The following is a 24192-nucleotide window of genomic DNA, read 5'->3' on the forward strand; positions in this document are numbered from 1 at the left end:
GAAATTAATGAGAAAACATCCCAGAGAAGGATGGACACTGTTTTTTGTCCAATACAAGTTAGCAAATGGTGATGATGTTACTCCCTTCTGATGGCAAGAGAGGTGCAGAAGGAGAGGTTTTGGGATCACTCCTGTTTCTGTCAAGCGCTAGAAATGCACACACAGGCCTCCCTGGTTGCAGTGGCAGCAGGGTCCTGGGAGGGGGAGGGAGAGTGTCCAGGGGCAGATGTAAGGGCTCTGAGACCCTCCCTCACGCCTAAGTCCTCCCATCTCTGCACCATTGATCAAAAAGCGTAAGGAGTAAGCCAGGTAAATGGCAATGAAGGTGGGTTTTATGCAGTGCTTTTCAAGGGCAGTCTGACCAGCAAAACCAAGTGGGAAACGATTTCACCATTGCCAGTGTTCCCCCTCCCCACGTTGAGTTGGGATGTGCTCCCAGCTTAGCAAACACAAGCAGCATCTGTGCAGTCCATCCCAGTAGCACCAATCCAGCCCCTGCTTGACTGAGACAAACTCAAACTTTGTTCCATCTCGGTGAAGCGAGCAGAACCCATCCCACCTAGCTGCTCAGCAAGTACAGCAGAGGAAAAGCTGCTGCGTCCTCCAGATAGACCTTCAGGTCAAACTGTGGCAGCTGAGGCACATCAGGCATGTTAGGATATGCAGGGGAAGACAGCTAAGGTGGCAAAGTGTCCTTTTGTTAGGTGCCAGCCAGCACACAGTGGGATCAAGGATGCAGCTCCATTGGGACCATGCAAGACCATGCGTTCCCCGTGGGGAAGCACTGGCAGGGAGTCTGTCTGAGTACCGTCCCCCGTGTGCTCAGGAGGGAGAAAAGTTGAAGTGGGGAGAGCACGTGAGCTGCTGTAAGTAGATGCAGAGCCAGGGGAATTGCTCCACCTTCACGCTCTCAAGGACCTACTCCATCCAGCCACCAGCACAAGCTGGAAAAGCCTCACACTGCGGCTGTGTGAGTCCCAGCTCGTGCCGCAGCGGCAGCAGGGAGGTTGTGCTGAGACAGCTGGGCTAAATTTACCCCGTCCTGGGACTTTGATGTGCAGTGGGCAGAGCAGGTTTGGGCAGCCATAGCATGCTTGCGAGCCAGTGTGAGTTTTTCTGAGATTCTGGCAAAGGCCCAAAGTGGCTGACTCACTCCTCCTCTCAGGTCAGTTCCTCACAGCTGCAACTCCGGTGAGACCAGTGGGTTATTTCTGATGTACATCGCTGTCAGAGCAGAGTCCAGTCCATTACCCTTACTGGTGAAGGATGGCTCCTGTCTCCAGTGGGCTTTATTTACCTTCTGCTCCAAAGCTGTTCTGTAAGAGGGGAACAAATGTGAAAAGGGTACAGCATTTACTGTTGTTGGAGGTTCCCCATCTTGAGTTATTTGGTGACTTTGAACTTGTCCAAATCAATGAACTCATTATAGTCAATGCCCTTGTCCTCTCCCCTGGCTGTACACAGCATACAGATTTGTCATTTGTTGTTAGAGATGACTTGGCATTTGTGAGTTGTGTCAATGGATGCAAAAGCAGATTCATCCTAATTATATCGAACTACTGATCAACTTAGTAGTCTAGTCTAGTATTTAAAGCCCTAAAGGTTCCTTAGCAGTAAATCATGCAGGTTACAAATAAAGTGCATGAGGGAGAAAATAAAGAAGTTAACTGTATTTATTAGCTTGAACATTTGGAAGGTAACTCCCTGTATAAAGTAAGTTCAAAGAGCCATGGCACATTTCTTCCCTCTCTTCTCTTGTATTCTGTTAATACCCTACTAAAACTGTTGAGTTAACACCTCCTTTCTGTTGTTTTCTGTGTCTAATGCCAGGTGTGCTTTAGGGAGGCCGGGCAGTGGCTGGCAAGGGCTTGGCTGCATGGAGATTTCCCATTGCTAGCTTCAACCCTGCCCTGGGTAGTTGCCTGTTTGCGAGAGATCTATTTGCTTGTGGAGCAGCTGTGAAATGATAGCAGATTTTAGGTACCCATCAGAGTATCCGTGCATTTCGCTGCGTAGAATAATGTGTACCTTGTGCTCTGGGCAGCACACTATAATTACTTTGTAGACATTGTTTGTCTCTGAAGAACTATAAATACATAAAACTATAAGGGAATAAGCAATCACATGCTTAAAGCAAATGCATTCTAATGCAGAAGAGCTTTATACGCTGATCACATTCTGCCCCCCAAATGTGGTTCCACTGCTGATCTTTCTTTCATTTCACGTAAGGCTGACCAAAAATATTTACTTTCTCCTTTCACATAAATAGACTAAAATGGATGGAGAATTTCCCACTGAAATCAAGGACATTTACCATTCAGTGACAAACAGCCTCCACCTGGGCTGCATTTGTTACTTTGCTCTCAGAGAAGGCAAAGAAAGAAAATAAAAAATAAACACCTCAGGCAGAGGTATCAGTTCCTCTTGTCAAACATTTTCCCTTGTGATTCACTAGCATCATGTGAGTACCTCCAGTCAAAAGCTTCATTTTACAAACTAACCTTGTTCCCCAAACAACTTTTTCAAGCAACTTTTTTCCATCACACATTCTTCCCATTCCTTCGGTTTAAGAGAAAAGACAAAAAGTCGTGTTTCTTCCGGGAATGCTCTATGGGTTTCCACCCATACCTGCTGTGGAGTTAACCATTGGTGTACCAGTCTCTGCTGGAAAGCACAAAAGGAGGGCGAATTTGATGTTAGAGTAGAAGTAAGCACTGAAGTGCCTGGGTACCTCCCTGCCTTGCTGTAGCTGAGCCCAGGGAACATGCAGGAGAGGAGAAGGAGAGGGGATTATCAGGATCTGGCCAGGAGAATGCACGTTCCTGCCTCTGTGGTCACCGCCTGGTCCCTGCCCGGCCCTGTCCCGCCCAGTCCCTGCCCAGACCATGTCCGGTCCCTGCCTGGTTCTTCCCAGCCTGATCCCTGCCCAGACCGCGACCGGTCCCTGCCCGGCCCCGCCCGGCCCGGGCGGAGCTGTCCCTTCAGCACCACGGCCGGGGCGACCGGACCCTTGGAGCTCAGCCCGGCTCGGCTCGGGGGCGGGGGTCGGGTGGGGTGCGGGAGTGGGTGCGGGGGGTGCAGGGGGTGGTGGGTGTGTGCAGAGGTGTGCAAGGGAGGAAGGGGTTCGCAGGGCGCCTGTAGAAAGGTGCGTGCAGCCAGGCGTTTGCACGGGGAGTCCGCGCGAACTGCGTGGGTGCGTGTAGGGGGGGGTCTATAAGCGTGCGTGGGTGCTGGGGGGGTGGGCCGTAAGGATGGGGGGGGGACACGTCTGTCAGGGGTCCGCATGCAGGGCTGCGTGCAGCTACGCGGGAGTGTGTGTGTGTTCCAGGGGGTGTAGGAGAGGGCTGTGCATGCGTGCAGGACCGTGTGTGTTTGCAGAGCCCCGCGTGTGCGTGTGTGCAGTGCCCCCCGCGTGTGCGTGCGTGCAGGACCGTGTACGTGTGCAGTGCCCCGCGTGTGTGCAGTGCTCTGCGTGTGCGTGTGTGCAGTGCCCTGTGTGTGCGTGTGTGCAGAGCCCTGCGGGTGCGGAGCGCAGGGGACCGTGCGGGCGGCAGGCCCCCGCGCAGGGTGGGCTCCGGGGCTGGCGGTGCCGTGGGTGCGTGGGTGCGTGGGTGTGCCAGCGGGTCCTGCGGTGCCGGCACACGGCAGAGCCGCCGGCGGGAGGAGCCCGGCCCGGCGCTGCCCGCTCTCTGCCCGGTGAGTGCCGCCGCACCGCGCCGCGGGACCGGGGGGGAGAACCGGGGAACTGGGGGAGGTGCTGGTGGGGGAACCGGGGCTCTGGGGACAGCCCGGGACCGGGATCCGGCAGCGCGGCCGCGAGGCACAGAACTTTCCCCGGGAGGGAGGGAGTCGGGGCCGGGGCTGCTCTCCCGGGGTGCGGGGGGGATGCGGGGGTACGGACCACGGCCCCTTTCCCCCTTCCCCGCCCGGAGGTGCCGTCTCCCCTCCACCGGGCACGGAGCTCCTCGCGGGCTCCGCCGCCCCTGCCCGCCCGGTCCCGGCGAAACCCCTGCCCAGCCCGCCCGCCCCCGCGCTCCCGGCCGCCTGTCAAAGTTACCGAGAAACCATTGCTGAGCCGGCACCGGCCCCGAGAAGGGAAAAACATTGCCAGGAGCCGGCTCTCATCCCTCCTCTCTGCACCCTCTTTTGCAGGCGTGGCTGGTCCCGGCTCAACATGCCGGGAGCGCTCGGGGCAGGGCGGGAGGCTCTGCCCCGTTAGCCCCGGCTGCCTGGGGGGGCCCTCAGCCATGAATTCCTCTCCCCCCACCCCCGGGGCACCCCCCGGCCCGTTGCAGCTCTGGCAGGAGGAGAACCAGACCCAAGGTGGGCTCTGGAACGGGAGCCAGGAGCTGGGCTGGGAAGAGCTGGAGAAGATGCTCTTCCTCTTCGCGAAGGAGCCCGTCACCATCAGCCTGACAGTGATGTACCTGGTCTCCTTTGTGGTGGGCTTCGTGGGCAACATCATGTCTATCAGGGTGCTTACTCGGAAGCGCCGCAGTCGGATGTCCAGCCTGAGTGCCACCCGCAGCCTCCTCATCAACCTGGCGGTGTGCGACCTCATGGTGGTGTGCGTCTGCATGCCCATCACCGTGGGCAACCTCATCTACAAAGCCTGGGTGTACGGGGACTTCCTCTGCCGGGCAGTGCCCTTCATCCAGGCTGTTTCTGTCTCTGCCAGCGTCCTCAGCCTGACCGTCATCAGCGTCAACCGGTACTACAGCGTGCACAATCCACTCAACGCCCGGTCTTTCTTCACCCAGAAAAGGATCCTCAGCACCATCCTGGTGGTGTGGTTGTTGTCCTCAGGGATATGCATGCCCCTCATCTTCATGAACAAACGGGATGAGATTGGGGTGGTGGAGGGCTTGCCTCTGGTGTTTTCCATCTGCAGGGAGATTTGGCCTCAGGAGAGGCTCAAGCAAGCCTACAACTTTCTGCTCTTCTGTGCCCTCTACTGCCTGCCGGTCCTGTTCAACATGATCATCTGCTTCCTCACCGTGCGCCGGCTGTGGAGCCGCGGCAGCCAGCTGAAGGAGAGCACTGCCCTGAACCGATCTCTGCCGGCCTCCAGGCTGAAGATCCGGAAGAAGGTAGCGCAGATGGTGGTGGCCCTGGTCCTGCTGTTTGCAATCTCCTGGCTGCCTGTCTACCTGATGGACATCTGGATTGATTTCAACATCCCCAAATCTTTGCAGGATGTAACTCCTCCTCCTTGGATCCTGCAGCTCAGACCTTTTGCCCAGTGGCTTGGCCTCACCAATTCCAGCCTCAACCCTATATGCTATTGTTTTGTTGGGAACCTCTACAGGTCAGCTAAGGAAATGAAGAGCAAATACCACCAAAGAATGGTCTCTCTCTTTAACTTCTCTCTATCTGAAGGGACAACTCGTTCTTCAGTCCCAGAGCTGCTCTCTTACCGGAGTTCAATGGAGCCTGCACGGAAAGGACCCTCTGCCACCCCCACCATGGGCAGGAGACGCCAGGGAGGTCATGGCCATAAGAACAAGTGTGGATGCTTGAACTCCTGCCAGCATCCACCTCTGAATACTGTCTCCAGTGAGAACACTTCCTTGTAATTCTGCTCAGGAAGTGCACCTCATACCCTCGGCTGCATTTAATGACTCTTCAGAGGTCTCTCTGATCCAGATATTTTAACAATGGAGAAAAACTTTCTTCTAAACACTCCCACCACCAGTTCAAAAATACTGAGACAGGGAAAGAAGCAAATAACAAGAGACAAAGACGGCGTGTTTTAATTCAGATCAAGTTTTAAGACAAATGATTTTTGCAGGGGACAACTAGAAGTGTCACCTGTTGCCCAGTCAACAGTCACATCGTTAGATAGATCAACTTCCCAACGAGTGAGCTCTCCCCTCAGCGCCATCTCTGGATGCAGAGATGCCGTTTGGACACAGGGACGATTTGACTGCTTGCTGCTGCTCACCCTGTGCTGATAAAGGGCAGTGATAAGAGGCACTCTGTTCCAAATCCATCCATTGCAGCTGCGAGCAGTGAAGAAATGCTAGAAACAGCACCATGAAAAGAAATAGTAGAGGAGAATTTCACACACTTCACCACTGGAGATTTTGTTGTCTGATCGCATTGTTTCACTCCTCCATGCACATAAATTCTCCTGATGTGAAGAGATAGTGCCAGAAGTACTAAAGCAACCGTCACCACTCCACATCTGGGAATTCAGAAGGGATAATGTTGCCTCAGAGGTGATTTAGGAAATGCAAGAGGAAAATATTCTTCAGGCATCAGCTCTCTTTTTTACAGCTCCGCTCCTGCAGGTGGAGGGGAAAGAAGCGGGCATCTATTAACATGATTTGCACTTGAAAAACCAGCCCTTGCTCAGCTGTGTCTGTACCAAACAAAGTCAGTGGCATGTGAAAATAAAAATAGAAAGTGGTTTAGAGCTAATAAAATCAGAATCAACTAATGCAATGCTATTTGTCTGGGAGGGAGAAAATCAAAGTGCTTGCTTTTCCTGAGGATCAGAAGTAGGTTAAAACCTATTTCTTCCATCGCCTCCTTTAAAGGAAGCTTTGATATATAAATTGTATATTTTTATTATGTTAGCATTGAAAGGCTCCATTAAGCTTGAGAATTCTATTGCACTGAGGAGCGGATCTGTATGCATAAAGCAAGGAAACCTTTCTCCCAGAGATCTAAGTGAAAACACACCAGACCAGGCAACAGGTGTGAGGAAAAAAAAACAAAACAACAACCCCACAACACAGACCCAAAAGGGTGGAATGACACTCGAGCTCAGCCCCTTCGCGGTGCCTGCGCAGTGCTGACTCTGAGGGGATGCGTACCGTCTCCTGGTGCCAGACCAGCTCGTGCCCCGCGAGCTGTGTGCTCTCCTCTTAGCAAGTCCCAGAACGAAGGCAGCAGCCTTCCTGGGAGAGGATTTCGCGTTCAGTGGAACTCAGGCTTTTAATGACTGCGGGCTCTTTTTTATTACTGAACAAGGGAATTATGTTCTGGGAAATCTAAGTTTCAGATAATATCTCCCTGCCTTCTAGGGAGCCTTTTGCTCATGAAAAAAAAAAAAAAATTAAAATAGCCATTCAACCCAAGAGGATTCCCACTGTTGTAATGGTCATAAAATAATATTTTATGTTACTAATGATCTGCCCGGAAAACAAAAGATTCCTTCTTAACAGGCAGTGTCACCTACAATTTGTATTCTCTTTTTTTGTGTGTGAACAGGAAAGAAATTACAACTACTCTGATTTACTTTGGGAGAGAAATGGCTTTTATGTGTGCTGGGAGATGAGAACATCTGCCATTTTTGCATGTGATACAGGAGCGTACTGCTTGATCTTTTAGTAGCTGTGGAGAAAAGCCTGTGAGGATTTTATTTCCTCTTTCAAGGTGTAATTTTAGGGCCGGCAAAATGCACCACGCTGAAGAGCATTAAAAATGGCTCCATATGCCCACTGACTCCAGGTCCTGGAAAGGGGTGTCCTCCACCTCAGACGTGGCACAAACTGAAACTTCCCTACAAAGAATAAACTGCAAAGGACAGAGCGTGGAGATGCCAGGCCAGCTCTGTCCCACATGGTGGCCCAGCTCTGAAAATGGCCAGGATCGAATGATCCAATCAAAGGTGCAAGAAATTCACATTAGGAAGTATCCCAGAGAATCTTTTTTTTTTTTTTCTCATGAGGTGTTGCTTGGGTCCTATCCCAAAAGTCTCTGTACCCGCCACAGAGCAGAAATACCGGGGACTGCAGGTTCTCCTGAACACGCCTGTGCCTTCCCCTCCTGACGCAGATGCTCATGCCTTTCTCCAGCCCCACAGAGCTCCTGGCCACCAAGACACACTTACGCTGGGCAAGGTCATCTCCTCTTCACAGTCTGAAATGTATTTTCATTTCATTCAGTGTTCCTGTTTTCCTATAATAAAGTTGAACTGCTCACTTTCACTCCTCTTTGTCTCCCTCAGTCGCTCTCTTCCTATCCTCCATGCTCCAGCCGTTTCCCCACCGTTTCCATAGGGAAATCTCCCCCTGCCTCTCACCCTTATCACTCTGTGCCTGCAAATTCTCCTCACTCTAACCACTCATTCACGTCTTCACTCCTCTGATGAAAAATCCCTTCCTGCCCTGCCAATTTGAATGGCTCCTTTTGTGCAGCAGACACCTGTTTGCGATGGAGAACGCTGATTTATTTTGCACAGCATACCCGACCGCTGCCAGGTAGTAATGAATTTCGGTCACTATCACCCAAGGGTAAATGAGAAGCAGTGACGTCAATGTGAAAGCCACACAGCATCCCGTGAGCCGCCCGGGCTCGGGCAGTGATTTTATTAACCTGAACAGGTCTGGGTAACGCAGCGGTGACTCACGCCGGCTCCGAATGAGGCGAAACCTCAGCATTTGGAAAGGGGCTTTTTCTCCCTCCTGTCTGATAAAAGATGTCTTTATACTCAGGGCTGAGGAGACATCTGAGGGTTCTCCAGGCCATACAAGCTCCTTGTTTCGGATGCCAGGTGCATTGACAGGCATTCAAATGACTCCTGGCCCTTCGAGGAATCAGGAGCAGACGCGGCTCTGGCTCCTCAAAGGAGCTCAAGCCAAACGTCTCGCACTCAGTGTGTGGCTGAGGAAATGTCTTTCTCTCTAAATGCGCCCAGGCAGACTGGAAATGTGAATTTTAGATCTCTCAAGGACAATGTTTTCCCGCAGCAATGCTGCTAATGCATCTCAGTGCCACTCTTTCACCCACGGGCTTTCTTTGCTGCTTTGCCATTTGGATCAATACAGGCATTTTACCACATTACCAAAAGAGGATGTTTAAAACAGCTTTACTTGAATCCCTTTGCTGTGGTAAGGGCTTGCAGAGAGTTGCTGTTGGGTAAGTCACTCTAAGAACATCCCATGATCTGTTCTTATGCTGTCAATAGTGTCTCAAAGATGCTACAGGTTTATTTTCTGCCCGTGAACCATTGGAGAGACAAAAAAAAAAAAAAGAGATAATCTTTCATACGAGGTATCATAGAGGTACATACAATCACGACTGGGACGTAGCCCTCCTATGGAGAATGATGAATCACTGTTTCTTATAATCAAACACTCAGGGGAAGGCAGTGAAATGATTAGGCAGCATGTGTAAGGGCACGGCAGCACCTTTTCTCGCACTGCGGCAGCAGCTGGGCTCACAGGCGGAGGAGGTGGTGAGGGCTGAAGGCAACAAGGGTCCAAGAGGAGACTGGGCTATTTATAGCAGAAAGGGCCATTGGGTATATAATGTATAACTTCCACTCTTACTCCTTCCCCGGACACGTAGTACCAGCCACCATTGGGAGCGGGATGCAGGGCTGAGCATCATTTGGTCTATTCAGTACCCTTGTTCTTACATCCCGATGCAAAAAAAAAGCTCCACATCAGTCTGAGTCCTGGTTTAAAGAGTCGGGGGAGAGCAGCGGGTGATTTCGGACCTGCCGTACTTTGATCAACAGTAAGACTTTGCAGGACACAGTCACCTGGAGGTAGGACACGTGAACGCTGACACAGCGCAGGCTGAGAAACGCTCACTCAGTTGCTTGCAGAGCGAGAGCTGAGCCGTCCCAGCAGACGGTGCACGGTGCCCACTCCAGTGCAACGCAACAGAAATAACAAATCTGTCCCTCTTCTAATATTCATCAGCGCTCTTGGTGGGTCAGCACCTGCATTGCAACAACCCTGAGCATCCCAGAAAGAAGAATGTCCTCCAAAGGGAAAAACCTCCTGCTGTTGGTATTTTGCACATGAGACTCACCGATGCTGGGATTCAAAGCAGGATGGAAGCTGGCTGGTGAGTTACCTGCAACACCAGTAGCCCCCAGCATGGTTCCTGCATCTTCTCCTGCACTCCCCTCACCACAGCACATCCCATACACAGACACCTGAGCTCTCCTGACCTGAAATCTCTAAATGGACAGGGAGAGCACAGGAGTTACCTTGTGATGTCCTTGTTATAAAGAACCAGAGAACTCTCAGTGGGAATTTTCTAGGAAAAATCAGCGCAGCCCGGTTTACCTTTGGGATTATATTCAGCATGAAAATAAATCCCCAGAGGCTGCTAGAGGAACAAATGAAAGAGCAGCTATCAGCAGGTACAACCAAAGAGACGGCCGGAGCCCTCTGGGAAAGAGTCAGCTTCCAGGAAGGTACTGCTCGCCTGGCACAAATGGGGATTGTATAAGAACTTCCCAGACTTCCTGGGAATGACTGACTACTGGCTAGGTCAGCCCCAGGGGCACAGGAATTGCAGTAGTTGCTTTCTCTGCCTGCTAAACATCTCCAGGTAAAGTCCCAGGACTCAGAGCTGACACAACACAGCCGTAAAGTCAATGCAGTCTCATGCAACTGCCTACCCCAAGGCTTCCCTGTCAGCCTGTGATGGAGGCTCCTGGCTGCCTTGATTAAGGTTGGTTTTTTTTTTTCCTTATTCTTAGCTTTAATCAACTGGGAAAATCTGGTCTGGGGCAGAGGAGGTGCCACACCAGAATAAGTGTCTGATGTGGAGCGAGAAGGATGCTGCTTTCCACCTCACAAGGGTACTGCTCACTAAAGGTTGTGAGGCAGTTGTATAATTTAATTATTTCAGTAATATTTTATTCAAATAATAATTTTAAAATATTTCAGCAATAAAGATTGACTCAGCACTTGCATAAAACATTTTTTCAAGTGAGGAATCTACACCAGAGTCTTCCTATTTGGTGTCTCCTGCTGATTGCAAGAAACCCCCTGAAGAAATCAGCGCCTGGAGAACACCGGTGAAGAGCTGGCTCAGGGCTGCCAGAGCAGGGGGCACTGGTTGCCTTGTGATTATCCTAAAGGCACGGGGAAGGGGGATTCTCACAGAGATGCAACGTTAGCTTTGATTTCAAATGTTTTCTACGCCCAACATTTTCCCTCTTACCTCATTGCACCCTAAGATAGTTGGTTCATGTTGCAAACTGAGAGGGAAATTATCCAAGGAGACTTTGTTTTTAAAAAAATGTATGAAATATTTCTGCACCTGAAAGATCCAGGAATGAACAGCTTGTCCTCATATGCCTTGCCCCCATCTCTGTGAGTTTTTATAACAGACAGATACTGTGGAACACAAAATGCCGTGTGCACCATAGGATAAAATCACCAAACTTAAATCATCCCTTAATCAGGAATGCATTTCCCAGCCGCAGCGCTCTGCCAGGCTCTCTGGGTCCAATTTGCAGAGAAGCGAGCAGTCAGCACGGCTGAGGGCCAGGCTCTCGCCGCCCTGTCTGCCTGGCAGCTCGGCCGTCCCCGGTCCCCGCTCCCCACAGGAGGTGGCTGCTTGGTGCCTGGCCAAGCCGAGCTTCTCAGCTCCGCACCTTCAAACGCCGAGGAACGCGTCCTCGAGCAGAGCTGCCAGGGAGGATTCCTAGGCTGGCTCCCATGCTCCATGAAACGATCAAACTGTTCTCATTTCTGATCACCTGCCGATCACGAGCTGGAGATGCTCCAGCATCTCAGGGTGGCTGCACCCCAAGTAGCTGTTTCCCCAAGTGCCACACAGTCTTTGCCTTTCTCCATTTTCCACTTGAGGTGTTTTCCATCAGCCCCCGCTTTCCTCTGCTCAGCCATTCACCGTGAGAATGGAGCTGCTGAATTAAAGAGCTGTATGAATGGGTCTTTAGGCAGATGTATCCCATTACCTGGTGCTTACAAGTCATGAGCTGTTATTTCTCCATGTGAGGAAGGAAAAGGTGGCACAACATTCAGAAAACAAGCTAAAGAATAAAAAGGGGAATGAAAGAAAATCCAGACAGTGAAATAAAATCATCTTAAGGCAATTACCTGGGAAGAAATAGAGCTGCCAAGGATATTAAAGCTCTCACACACCTGCTAATCTCTTTGGATAAAGGTCTGACTGGCTAAACTAATAACGCTATTAAATCTGCAGTAATCCTTAGCAGAGGCAGCCCGAGGACCTCACAAAGCCATGTGCCTGGAGGAAGACCATTTCCAGTGTGAACGTGCACAACCAACAGCAGGTAAGTGGTACCTGCACCCGGGATGTCCGCGTAATCACCGAGGGGCTGTGGCTCAGTAACCTTCCCAATTGCCTCCCTCAGCTGAGAACTGAACCCGGATTTCCTGAGGCTCCATCCAGCACTTCTGCTTTTTCCGACAGTTCCTCTGGGCTCTGGGTAGCACAGGAGAAAAGAAGCTGTTCCTACACAGCCTCGCAGTACGGATCAGTATTCAGAGTGGGCTGACTCATGAAGTTTCTACAAAGGCTGGTATGTTCTCCTTCAAAAGCTAACAACATAGCATGGCCTCTGGCAGAAACACATCAAGAAAAGGATATGCAATAGCAGAAGTATCAAAAATCCTTCTCCTAAATCCTCATGGCAGGTCCAAAGCTGCCGCCCGCTCCTCTGCGAGTGGGAGGAGAAACACGCTGGGGTGGGACACACAGCTCCACGAGGCCCATGCGGCGGCCCTGGCACACTGGGGAGGAGGCACAGAGGTGCATCCGTGTAACAAGACGAAAGGATTATCCAGAGTTTGTGCAAAAGCCATTTTTGATGCCTTCACTCCAGCGCGGTTCCTGAGTGCCTGGCGAGGCAGTGGGGATGCTGCCTCCTCTGTGGCGGGAGAGTGCACGCAGGTTATCTGTCGCCTGAAATCCGGCAGATCCCACTCTTCTCTCATTCCCTCTCTACCAGTGTTGACTTCGGCAGAGTTTCTTCTGATTTATACCAGCAGGAGATCAGTGAAACCCACAGTGAATGAAATACTGTCAAGGTGAGGCTGCTGTCACATCAGCTGCTGTAATTTCATCGACTTAATGGATCTACTCCTAATTTACAAGTCAGAGCTGGATCTGGCACCAGAGCCTGAGTACAAAGGTGTCATTTTTACATAGTCAAATTTATATCTGAAATAAATACCACATTAGATCTCTCCAAGAGGTCTGAGCTGCAATGTATTCCTTTTTTTTTTCTCCCCGCAGAATGGTGAAATTCTCACTAATGTTTTCAGGTTACCTTCAGGTCTCAAGGTTGGATTTTTTTCAGCCATCCCTTGATCAGCACAGACGCTCAGGGCCAAAATAGGCAACCATATCCTTCAGGGAGTCCCCCAGGAATTTGCTGCAAGGGGTATTAAGCTCCATCCTGAGGCTGCCATTTGCCGGGAACAACGCAGCGGCCTGATGAAGTGCAGCCTCTTGCAGTGAAAATTAAGACAGTGAAGAACAACTATGCTTCCATCTATATGGGATTTTCTTCAGAAGTGTTTTACTTCAGAAATATTATACTATTATACTTCAGAAATAAGGAATACTTACATATAATTATACTTCCCAGCCAATAATGGTGTAGGCATATTAAGTTCAAAACACCCTGCTCCCTCCAAAAATCAATGAATATCTGTGTGACCGCAGGCTGTGAACAGGAATTCATGGCTTAACCAATATCATGTCACACGAGACCAACTGTGGGAGAGTGACATGGATCTACACAGACATGCGTCCCAGAAGAAAAACACATCTCCAGCCACATATCTGCATCTGCAGGCACAGCGCGGGAAGATTGTGTATGGTGGGAAAGTCTTTGCTCTCAGTAAAATAATGAAATTCTCTTCTTGATCTCATCTCCCTAATTCCCTTCCAGAAGTCCAGGCAGGATGGTCCAGGAGCCAGAAAGCTGCCAAAATTGTCATGGAAACAGCAAAGCTTTTCTTCGAGGCATGGTGCCAGAACTGGAAGCCAGAACTCCTAGCAACAGCAAAGAACGCTTTCCCCAGTCTTTTCGCTCCATCAAGCAATAAAGGAATCCTGGGAAAATGGGGGGCAGGGATGGGTGCAGGGGTCTGGGCAGTGGTAATGGAGCAGCGCAATGTCTTCCATGCCCATCACCAAGGGCAGCCAAGAGAGACAGTGCCGGGACACGGGGAAAGCTCCTCGCTCCACGTTCGGTTGGCTGTAAGGGTACAACGCAATCGGGCAGCAAGACCTTAAATTTCTTACCTGCAGATTTGAAGCTGTTAAACACAGCACTAACCCAGACAGGCAACCAGGGGCATATTTTTGCTGCCTGCTCTGTGGCACGGGAGTATGGCCAATAACCCATAGACTCTTCTCACCTAGGCAATGGGAAGTGACTAGAGGAAATCCTCAGGGCATGGCACTGTCTGATGAAGGTCCGTATCCCACTCTGCGGGAACAGAGATGCGCTTTGCTGGTGAGAAGGACTCGAAAGGAGTGAGAAAGAGAAATGCAGTGTTTCATTTCTGCTGATAAGCCTGAGCCTGTTCAGTCAAGCAGCCTTTGCCCATGGGAAATGTTTTGATAAATTATCATTGGGGGTGTTTTTTTCCCAAGTCTTTTCTCAACTGTGAGAAAAGTTAAGCTTTTTTTTTTATTTATTCCTTGGCATGCTGCACTGGAATAAGAGAAATCTGCAAATAAAGGGGTGAGATGGTGGAGTGTGACCCCAAACAAAGAGCTGGACACATACAGAGTTGAAAACAGCTGAGGTTGTGAAGCAGCAGGAAAGAACATAAAGCATCCTTAGATGAGCACACGTCTGTACCTCCTCTGTTAGGAAGAGCTGCTTCAAGAACTAGATAGCCAATATGTGGACCACATGAATTTGTCGTATCCTAAGGGATAAGACCACATGAGCTGGGACTCCACCTCCCTCGGTCCTGCCATCCCCAAAGAGATGCTGGGGGCCTGGATCTGCAGGATCCACAGCCCAATGTTTTGGTCCAGGAAAGGGCAGGCTGGAGCCATACCGACTCCACTGCAAGGACTGGGTCCTCAAAGGAAATGCTCTCTGCCTGCATTTAAAAGCATGGTTATTTAATTTGTCCTTTCTTTGCTCCTATTTTTATTGCTAGCTGTTTAAATTATACAAATGAGGTTTTGTCCTCTCCCCAGAGAGTCAATGCATTAAACAAAACATTAAAATATACTTATAATCACAGAAACTGTCTCATATATATTTATAATCTCTGAATTACTGGCATTAATGCAGAAGCGGTTTCTATGCGCTTATCTCTTCTCACTGCTTCTGTATCCAAAATATACAGCACACAAAAGATGAACACATTGAAGCTACCTATCCATTAACACATCTGCCATCCAGAAACAAATGCAAGAAACAAATTTACAAGGAAAAGCCAGTGAAGGAGACAAACACAATTACAGTGATGTGTCTCCACTGCTGTCTGATCATTAAGGACGTCAATAAGAGAATTAAGTGTCATCCCGAAGACTCGGGCTATTCAGGGGCTGTTTCCAACACGAGAAGCACCGAGCAGAGAAAAAGAATAAGACAGAAAACCCACAGTGACCCAGGACAAACAGGCTGGCTTGTTACCTGTGTGTAGTGCAAGAGTCCCCCAGAAATATTGAGAGGACAACTGGTAAAGAAGGCAGGAATTATCCCATATTTCCAATGGTTGCACCCAAAATGCTTCCTGCTTTTGGAGAGAAACGAGACCAAGGGCAGCGCTCAGCCCATTTCGTGGGACGGGGGGGTAGGAAAGGGTGAAGGTGCTCCTCAGTGCTCCTCAGCGCCAGCGGACAGAGCAGCCACTGCCCGCTCCAGCCCCTTTGTCACTCTCAAGCTGAAGATATGTTCAGCCCCACGTTGGCCACAGTTTGGTGCTGCTTCCACAGACCAAGCTGTGCCCTGGCCAGGCACCAGCGTCGCGATGCCTCCCTGAGAGATGCGAGACGACGGCAGGCTGTTCACAGCCTCCAGCAGCCGTGCAGCCCCTGGGGTCTCTCTCCAAAGAATTGCCAAAGCGATGGAAAATCACCTCTGCTACGCACGAGTCTTGCTGCCTTCTATATTCCCCTTGCCTTTCTGCTTTTCCTGGGAAGGGATCGCTACAGCCTTATCCCAGGGTGGGAAGAGTCAGGCCTTTTGTGTGGGTTGCACAGCGTCTTCCTTGTGCTTCAAGCACCAACCACAGACACAAACCCTCCAACACTGCTCAGCTGGGGCACCTTCACAAACCCACAAACAGCCTCACCACTGTACAGCTTTCCTTTGAAGATCTTTGTATTCTAAGGCAGGAGTTGCTCTCCAGCACACCGGCTCGATAATCTGTCTTATTAAGAAGCCCTCAGCCTCCAGTTTCCATTTCGTCCCAACGCTTTGTGCCGCCAAAGTGCCTGTTTGCAGGTGGCCAGCTGTCTGCTTGATTTGTGAGTACCCCCGAACCGCTCACAAATTCAATCAACCACCCTCGCGGGCATCACTCCCACGGTCGCACAAAATGCGAGGGACGTTACAAGGAATGGCCAGTCATGAAAAACTGACCTTCAGCATCAATAACTGATGTTGCTAAAGCCGACTCCTCAGACGTTCGCGAGACTGACTGCTGCTCCCTGCAAGATGCATTGGTGCCAAGAGCACCTTGAGTGTGTATTAGCAATAAGTTACTGCAGGTACCTCTCAGTTTCTTCAATCAAAAAGCAATCACCCTCTTCCCTTCCCCATGGCAACCAGGGTTTAGCAATCACCTCATCACCTATTCCAAATTGAGGCTGAAATACATGTTCCCAAAGACTGAAAGCTCCCATCTTTATTAAACTGCAAATATTTGTTACTCACTCAGACAAAGCATCTCCCAGTCTGCAGATGGATAAATGCTCCCTTCTCCATTTTGAAGGATGGTGGGACAGGAAGGGCAAGGAAGGTAAATATTTAAACAGCTTGCTAAAGGAAAGCTGCGCTTTGAGATCCAGAAAACCAAATGCTCCACAGGTGAAACTTCCAACAAAAAAAAAGAAAAAAGGATCAGGAATGAAGTATTACATTTTGGCTACAGGGAAGCCACCTCTCATACATTTTTTTTCTGGCTTTTGTAGACAAGTTGACAGCCTGAATTATCAAAGCATTTGTGCTACACAGAAAGTATTCTCATTTTGGGGCTCATGCAGCAGAAGACATCTAAGGCAGAAATGGAGGTCACCATTTGTCCCTTTGCTGTCAGCTCTGGTTACAAGAAATTAGCTACTATGACATCCAGGCTGGCCAGGCACAAAACCAACCGGGGATCTCTCAGCACTTGCAAGCACGCTGCCAGGGAGTCTGAAAATGGAGAGCTAAGACTCTCCTCGAGATGTGACAGAGGATGTTGAGCATTCACAACATTTCTTCTCCAGAACCACCTGCTTCATAAGTTTTTTTCTAACAGGAGATCCTGGCCCAACACTAAATCGAGTTCTGAATTTTACCCAAAAAACATGAAAAGCCAGGATGATTATATAAACTCCAAAGTGAATTATCAGAATTTTGGCTTTTTTTTTCTAAATATTTGTACTGTAAAAATGATGGTAATTAGATGGCATGAGGAAAACAGGGAAAATGCAAAGATATAAATGCTTCTGGGGTAATATTCGAGATCTGGAGAAAAAAAAAAAACCTCTTTAAAGAGAGTGAAGGAAAGGAATTCTGCTGGATAGTAAGACATGCAGTCCTTGAAGGAAACATAAAAAGCCTCCGATAAGAAACCACTCAAGCAAATGTGCTACATGGTGGCACCATCTGCTGGGTGTGAACTGAAAGAGCTGAGAAATGGAGGAACTGAAATCAGAGTCATTTGTTGTATCCAACAGACACAAGTGAATGATGTCTCTGGACACACAGAACTGTGTTAGGCTGTAGCATGGGACTCCAGGTCTCAGCTTTGCCAAGCATTAAGGCATCCAGCCCCTCCGCCACATCGTGGAGGTGGTCGTCTACGCCCTTGCTGCCCCACATCCCCAAGGTCAGCACAGATTTCCAACAGAAGTCCTCCTCCCAAGCCCTCATCTCCCAGGCACTCCAGCTCTGCAGGTCACAGACTTCATCTCTGCTCTCTTTAAAGGCAGCTTCCTTCAGCAGGACTAGACTCCACAGCATTCTTATAAAGAATGCACATCCTGAATCTTCTCCTTCCAGGTTTCACAGACTGCACAAAGATTTCCCAAACACTCGTACCTTGTTCCTGGAGAATTATGTACTGTCCTAGTCACTGAATAAGGTAAAATTATAAGCAACTGGAACAAGAAGATGCCAGTTTGGTATTGTCCTCTGTTAAATTGCTTGACACTAGTCCAAGTTTTTCACAAGACTGCTTTCAGGTATATGCCCGGAACATTTGATATCTGGGTTTAATCTCCACCATCGCATGATTCTGTGGCTCTTGAAGAAGTAATAAACTTCTCCATGACGTAGTTGGTCCAATGATCCTCAAGACGATAAGAAATCAATAGGCAGTCATGCGTTTTCCTAGGTCTGCTGCTGCAATGCGGTATCTCGTTAGACCTACTGAGGAACTATTAGTTCTTTCATCACCCAGGTCTCGTGACGGCTGAGCATGTCACAGTGCCCTAGAGAGACTCCAGTGTCCTGGAAGTGAATACTGGGACATCTAAACTGATGTTCATTGTATTTTTTTCTTGTTCCAACCCTGCAGGAAACAGCCCAGGCTTCCTAGCCCATCCTTGAATTGCAGCACCAGCCATTCTGTAAGCGTCGCAGTTTAAAAAGTAATGTCAAATTAAAAAATCAGCTTGAAAAGAATCCAGCATTAAAATTACTGAGTCTCTGAATTCTACAAAGAAAGGCCATTAAATTTAATTCCCATGCTTCTGTAACATATATCAGATAGACAAATTGAGAGGGTTTTTTTTTTTTTTAGAATTCAGCTTTGAAAGCTATTGATGCCTCAGCAGAATCACTGCCCTGCATCCCACGCCTGCTCACATCAAGACTACAGCACCGCATCTCAAGGAAGAAAAAAGGGATTTCCACAGAGATTTCTGATAAAAAAGGACAAGTTGTTGATTGTCTTTATGATGACTCAATGAGATCCTGGAGTCTTCACTCCACAGAAGTGGAACTTAACTTATTCCTAGATACATATTCGACTACCAGTTTTGTGAGGCGTGAGGAGATTTCACCCCATTTCCCAGCTGGAGATAAAAGCAACTTGGAAAGATTTTCTGATGACTTCATGGTGGTTTTGAACTGCAGCTTCCTCCCCATGCACTAGCTTGGTGTCTCTCACAGGTCAGAGACACGGAGTTTGTTACTCACATTTATGATGCAGTCATTATCATTTCTGTGGAGAATTGCATCTCTGCTCGGAACTAGACCCTTCTGATACCTGAGCTTTTAAAGCAAGCAGCAAAACTGGATTTTGTATGCCCTTTAAACTTGCAAAATAACTTTTTAAAAAAAGTGTGTAGTGATAGTTCTATTTTTGCTCCAGCCTTTGATGATGACTATGTTTTGCAATCTTTTAATTCCATTTTTAAGACCATCAGAAGGATACTACTTGAGATGATTCATGTACCTGCTACAGTGATATTTTGGTACTTTGCTCTTAAGATAAATAGATAGGGGTAAGCTGAACTCCACAGAGCTGCATTTTGCAAACTAGAGGAAAATAAACACGGGGCTTGTGAAAACACTTGCCAAGGATGCTGTTTATCAGTTGCTGCAGAACCCCAACAGAACACGGTTCAGTAACATATACTTCATAATACCAATTGATAATGTAATTGAAATATTTCAGGTACTACTTTCAGGTTTTTCTTTCCATTAGAAATGAATATTAAACATATTCTTTCAAAACACTTGAGACTTGCAGCTTTTTTTTTTAAACTATAGAAAGCCCCGAGCCTTCTGTCTTTTCTCAGCCCCTTTGTACATCTCAGGTTTGTCAGAGCACAGTCCACTCAGAAGCCATTAGTCACCTATTGGCATATTTAGGAGGCTAATAGCTTTGAAAATCTGATCCTTGAGAGAATAAAGTGTTTGGTCTCATCGGATGCAGGCAGAACCGGATTACTTGGCAGTGCAAACACAAAGTGGCAGAAGGACATGAGCACAACCGCCCGTCCCTGCTGCTGAACCAGCCACAGCGCTTGGTGCCATGACGATGTTAGCTAATGCCAGAGGTGGGCAGACTGGTCCCCAAGATGGCAAAGCACCCACCCTGGGTGCCTGTTTCTCCAGAAGCGCCCCCCAGATGCAGGCAGGATGCTTGTGGGATGTTTCTTTAGGACAGGGCTTTCTCTCCTAAGTCAGCTCCCAGCTAGGAAAAGCACCAAGCCATTGCCCAGGCACGGTGATGTTTGTTCCTCAGCACTTTCCAAGTGCCATTTTAAGGCTGCATCTCATAGCAGCAGGAATTCACCTGTGACAGTGCCTCTCCAAGTCCTCCTCTCCCAGTGAAACCTGCTGATGGTGAGAGATGCCAAATCCTCACACCAGAAATGGCTGCATGTGCTGCTGGTGCCCTGCCTGTAAGAGATGTGGCAAGTGAGAGAGCTGACACGCTGACTAATGGGCAAGTAGGATGCTTGAGCAGGCTTTGCTTACCTGTGACTCTTCAGCTCCATCCCTATTTTCTGCCTTCTCACTTTTTCTCCATTAAATGCAAACTGTCATAGCAATGAGAAAGAGAGCTGGCTTCCCAGCTGAGGTTATTTGCCTTCCAGGCAGTCAGGGAGTTTGCTCCGGTACTGGATCTGTCTAGGTCAGTAGTATCATTGTCCTCCCTTGCTATTTGACAAACCTCCTGCCTGCTACACACAGACAGGTCTCATCCATCACCAGTGTCTCCTCGAGCATCTCCTGAGCAGCAGGGCAACAGCCATGTGACATGGCCAGTTGAAAACAAGGCAGAGGGCTTCCTCTTCAAAGCTTCAGCCTCACACCTACAAAACACTTGGACAGTAGGAGTGAGCGGGTATCTGAAGGATGGAGGAACCAAGACAGACCCAGGCTCACCGGTGACCGCTGCAGCTTATCTCCTTGCCTGATGTTCTCCCAGGCTGTCCCTGTCCTTTCTGCCGCACCCAACTCTACAGCCCTTTGTGATACTCGTTCCCCAGGTCAGCAGGTCTTTGCTCCTCCCTTCACTCCTTCCACCACCACCTTTTCAGAGATGCAACAGAAACGACAACAGTGAAACAGTTTAGGATATTAAGATCTCCTGTCAGAAACAAGACACCTGCAAGTGCTCTTGTCTACCATTGAGTCTCATCCACAGAAGTCCCTAAATCTAGGCTCCTGCATCACCTAATCCTCCTAAAATACTTATGATCTCCCCAAAGAAGTAATCCCTGGTGCTTTTGCCTCCACAAGGCCCCAGCTTTACCCGCAGCAGGCTGCTGGCTGAGATTTCCCAGCTGGGCACTAGGTGGCAAAACATCCCGAGAATGGGAATTTCCCACCTCAGCCCCTTTGGAAGGGGTTTGGGATGTTTTTCAAATGCAGCTGAAAATGCAGAATTTTCAAATCTAAATATATCAAGTCCAGAGACACGGGTTAATTTGTATTCCCGTCCTACCTTCAGGCTGAGGTATTTGCGTACGAGTGTCTAAAGCTGCTTCCTTCACTGCTGCTCTCCCGCTGACAGATTGTGGCCACAGTGCTTCAAATACGCAAGCAACGACGCCTGATGAGAGCAGAGTCTCTCCATCTACAAAAATACACTGATGCTGGCTCCTTCCAACAGGCACGGGACAAGCGGGCACGCAGCACACGACCTGTGGATGTCTGCAAGCCTTTGGCACAGGCAGCGCTGCCGGTCTCTCCTGTTACCAGCTCCAAAACAATGAATGGACCGTTCTGCTCATGGGTGAGCAGAAGGTAACCTGGAGATGTGTCCTGCAGCACACTGAGCAAGGATGCACAAACCCCAATGCTGCAGCAACATCACCTGCACTTTTATGGATCCCCCATCCCTTGGCTGCAGGGGACAGGACTGTGTGTGGAGGATACCCATCACGCCGTCCCAAATCTTTCTTCTTCACCCTGAAGGGTCTCCAGCCCCATGGATGCAACCCAACGCTGCAGAGTTTCTCTCACGAATGGGAGATTCCTGCTGCTCTTTGTTGCATGTGCAGGGAGGTCATCTGAAACACGCCCTGAGCCCCACCCCAAAACGCATCTCCCAACTGGGCTTGAGCAGATCTCTTGGTGGGAATCACCTCTCCTCTCCCCTTTGGTGCAGAGCCTTTCCCTGGTCTGTAAAAGGGGATACAGGAGATTTAGGGCCATGTGAGTGTCAGGCCCCAGTACCTAACCATCAGGCTACCGTGCCGCCAGGCTGAACCCTCCTTTTCACCCCAGACCCGTGCTCTTCATTTCCCAGCGTGCTGACCAGGTTCTGCCCCATCCCTCCTACAGCATCCACTGCTTTGGCCAGTTGCCGGGTCCAGGGCAGGTCACTGAAAGTCACTGCCCAAATAAAAGCCAGGTCCTCATTTCCTTGCCCTCATGACTCCCTGCTAGGAAGTGCCACCTTCTTATTCCCCAGCAATCAGCCCCTCAATGGGACTTGGGGACCGAGCAGCCTCAGCTCGCAAAAAGGGAAGGCAGTCGTTTCTGCCTTCCCTGCCAAAAGCTCTCCATCTCCAGCCATAAAACATCACACACCACACTTCGCTATCTGGCAGGGGCGAGCTGGAACAAACCCACAGAAACTTAACCTCACAAGCTGCTTTTTCCTCCTCTTTTAGCTTTCTGGATGTCAAATTCTCCTGACTCTTTGCCCAAAGGCCCCGCGGCAATTTAAGGTGCAGATTTTGCAGATCATAGAGGCAATATTGGCCAAAAGAGTGACACCAAGCAGTGTCCAGCTCTCCAACCCTCGATGCTCAGCACTGTTAGTGGCATCTATGGGTGAAGACATACCCACTGCCTCGCTCCAGGGAGGCTGGGCTGGAAAAACAGCAGCTGAGACCCCCATCAAGGAGGGGATGTGGGGGGACTTGAGGATACAGGGTGCCTATAGGTCTAGCAGAGCAGGAGACGCTCGAGTGGGCTCTCTCAGCCTGCATCACACGTGTGTGGTGGAGCGGTTCAATCCTACGTGAAGGTATCGGGAAGGGAGGCTATGCCAACTCCACAGCTTGGCAATTAGAGGGGAAAATGTGTTAAAAGCTATGACTTCTGAGCATGTTCTCTGTCTGGAATCTGCCTGCAAAACAACTCAAATTTCTCAAAGGGATTCATTATTCAGAATTATTTGCTGAATAATTTCTGTGAGTAATTGCAGGTCTGAAGCTTGTCTGCAAACAATTCACTAGGAGCATCTGGGCAGGCAGCTAAAACTGTGCTCAGACTCCGGTCTGCGTTCCCCGGCTGTGTGTGGATAACCCCTGAGTCAGCAGGAAGGGTAAATAAGCTTGTTTACAAAACCAGGATGTTGAAAAAAAAGAAAATTAAAGAGATTGTATCAGCTTAAAATTAGCTGCTTCCACCAAAGCTTCTAGATGTGTCACTGTGGTTGAAACAGTCTGGCAGAGAGAACTGGGCATTGGAAAACCAGCCCTTGGTTGCCACATCCCTGCCTGTGGTGCGTGGCTCTGTCCCCCAGCTGCCCAGTGTCCCCCAGGGAGCAGCAAAATTGGTCCCCAGTCAAGGCAAGGAGAGGAGCAGGAGATGGGGAAGGAGGAGCTGCCTCCACCCTCCATCCTTGCAGGGCCCTGAACGTCACGGAAAGAGCTGTCTGCTGGAGAAGCGTGTCACAGAGCCGCCGTCCCTAGAAAATGTCACCGAGCAGCTCTGACAATCCACATACACATCTGGAGAAGGAGCAGAGACCGACTGGGAGCATTTTCACAATTCAGAACTCAAAGCGCACAGCAGCACTGGGCTGGGTACCAAAGTCATCACTCAGGCTATGTTTCCTGCTGAAATCATGAAATAATAGATGTCCAATTAACTGGCAAAGCGAGATGCAAAGAGAAATATTGCTTACAGAGAGCTGGCATACTGCCCATGGAGTTATAATAAGAATATTTTATTTGCCTGGGCTTTAGATAACCTATTTCTACTCCCTCTCTTGCTGCCTCCAGGGCTCCTGAGAGTATATCGGTTTCTTGGAATAACTTTTCTTCTCCAGTGTCTCTGAAGTCCTCTCCCAGCTCCATCAGCTCAAATATAATCTCACATACCGCTAGACTAAACACAGCCCTAAGAGCTGGTGTTGGGACCAGCGTACGTAGCACGCTCAAACTGCACCGACTGCAGAACCGAGGCGGTGGTAACTCTTCAAAAGGTGCCTGCGTGGGAGCAGGGAAGGAGAACAGCGACTTTGCCTACTCCATCCTTTAAAACGGGCAGAGCAGGCAAAGTTAAAGCAGGAACAGGAAAAGAAAAAAGAAAAAAAAAAAACAACCCTAGGAAAAAAGTATTTG

General features: G+C 49.3%; 1 protein-coding gene across 1 annotated transcript; it reads left to right on the forward strand.

Annotated features, from left to right (window-relative positions):
• The first annotated feature begins 4247 nt into the window (after nt 1-4247).
• On the forward strand, nt 4248-7456 carry LOC104484744 (galanin receptor type 1). The gene has a single exon (XM_086759900.1). The coding sequence runs from the start codon at nt 4248-4250 to the stop codon at nt 5574-5576; it is 1329 nt and encodes a 442-aa protein (XP_086616026.1). The 3' UTR covers nt 5577-7456.
• The last annotated feature ends 16736 nt before the right edge of the window (nt 7457-24192 follow it).

This window comes from Chlamydotis macqueenii, chromosome 15, assembly GCF_036417535.1.
Source record: "Chlamydotis macqueenii isolate bChlMac1 chromosome 15, bChlMac1.mat, whole genome shotgun sequence".
Classification (NCBI taxonomy): domain Eukaryota; kingdom Metazoa; phylum Chordata; class Aves; order Otidiformes; family Otididae; genus Chlamydotis; species Chlamydotis macqueenii.

Coding starts and splice junctions, on each gene's coding strand:
- LOC104484744 (XM_086759900.1), top strand. CDS start 4,248: ATGAATTCCTCTCCCCCCACCCCCGGGGCACCCCCCGGCCCGTTGCAG.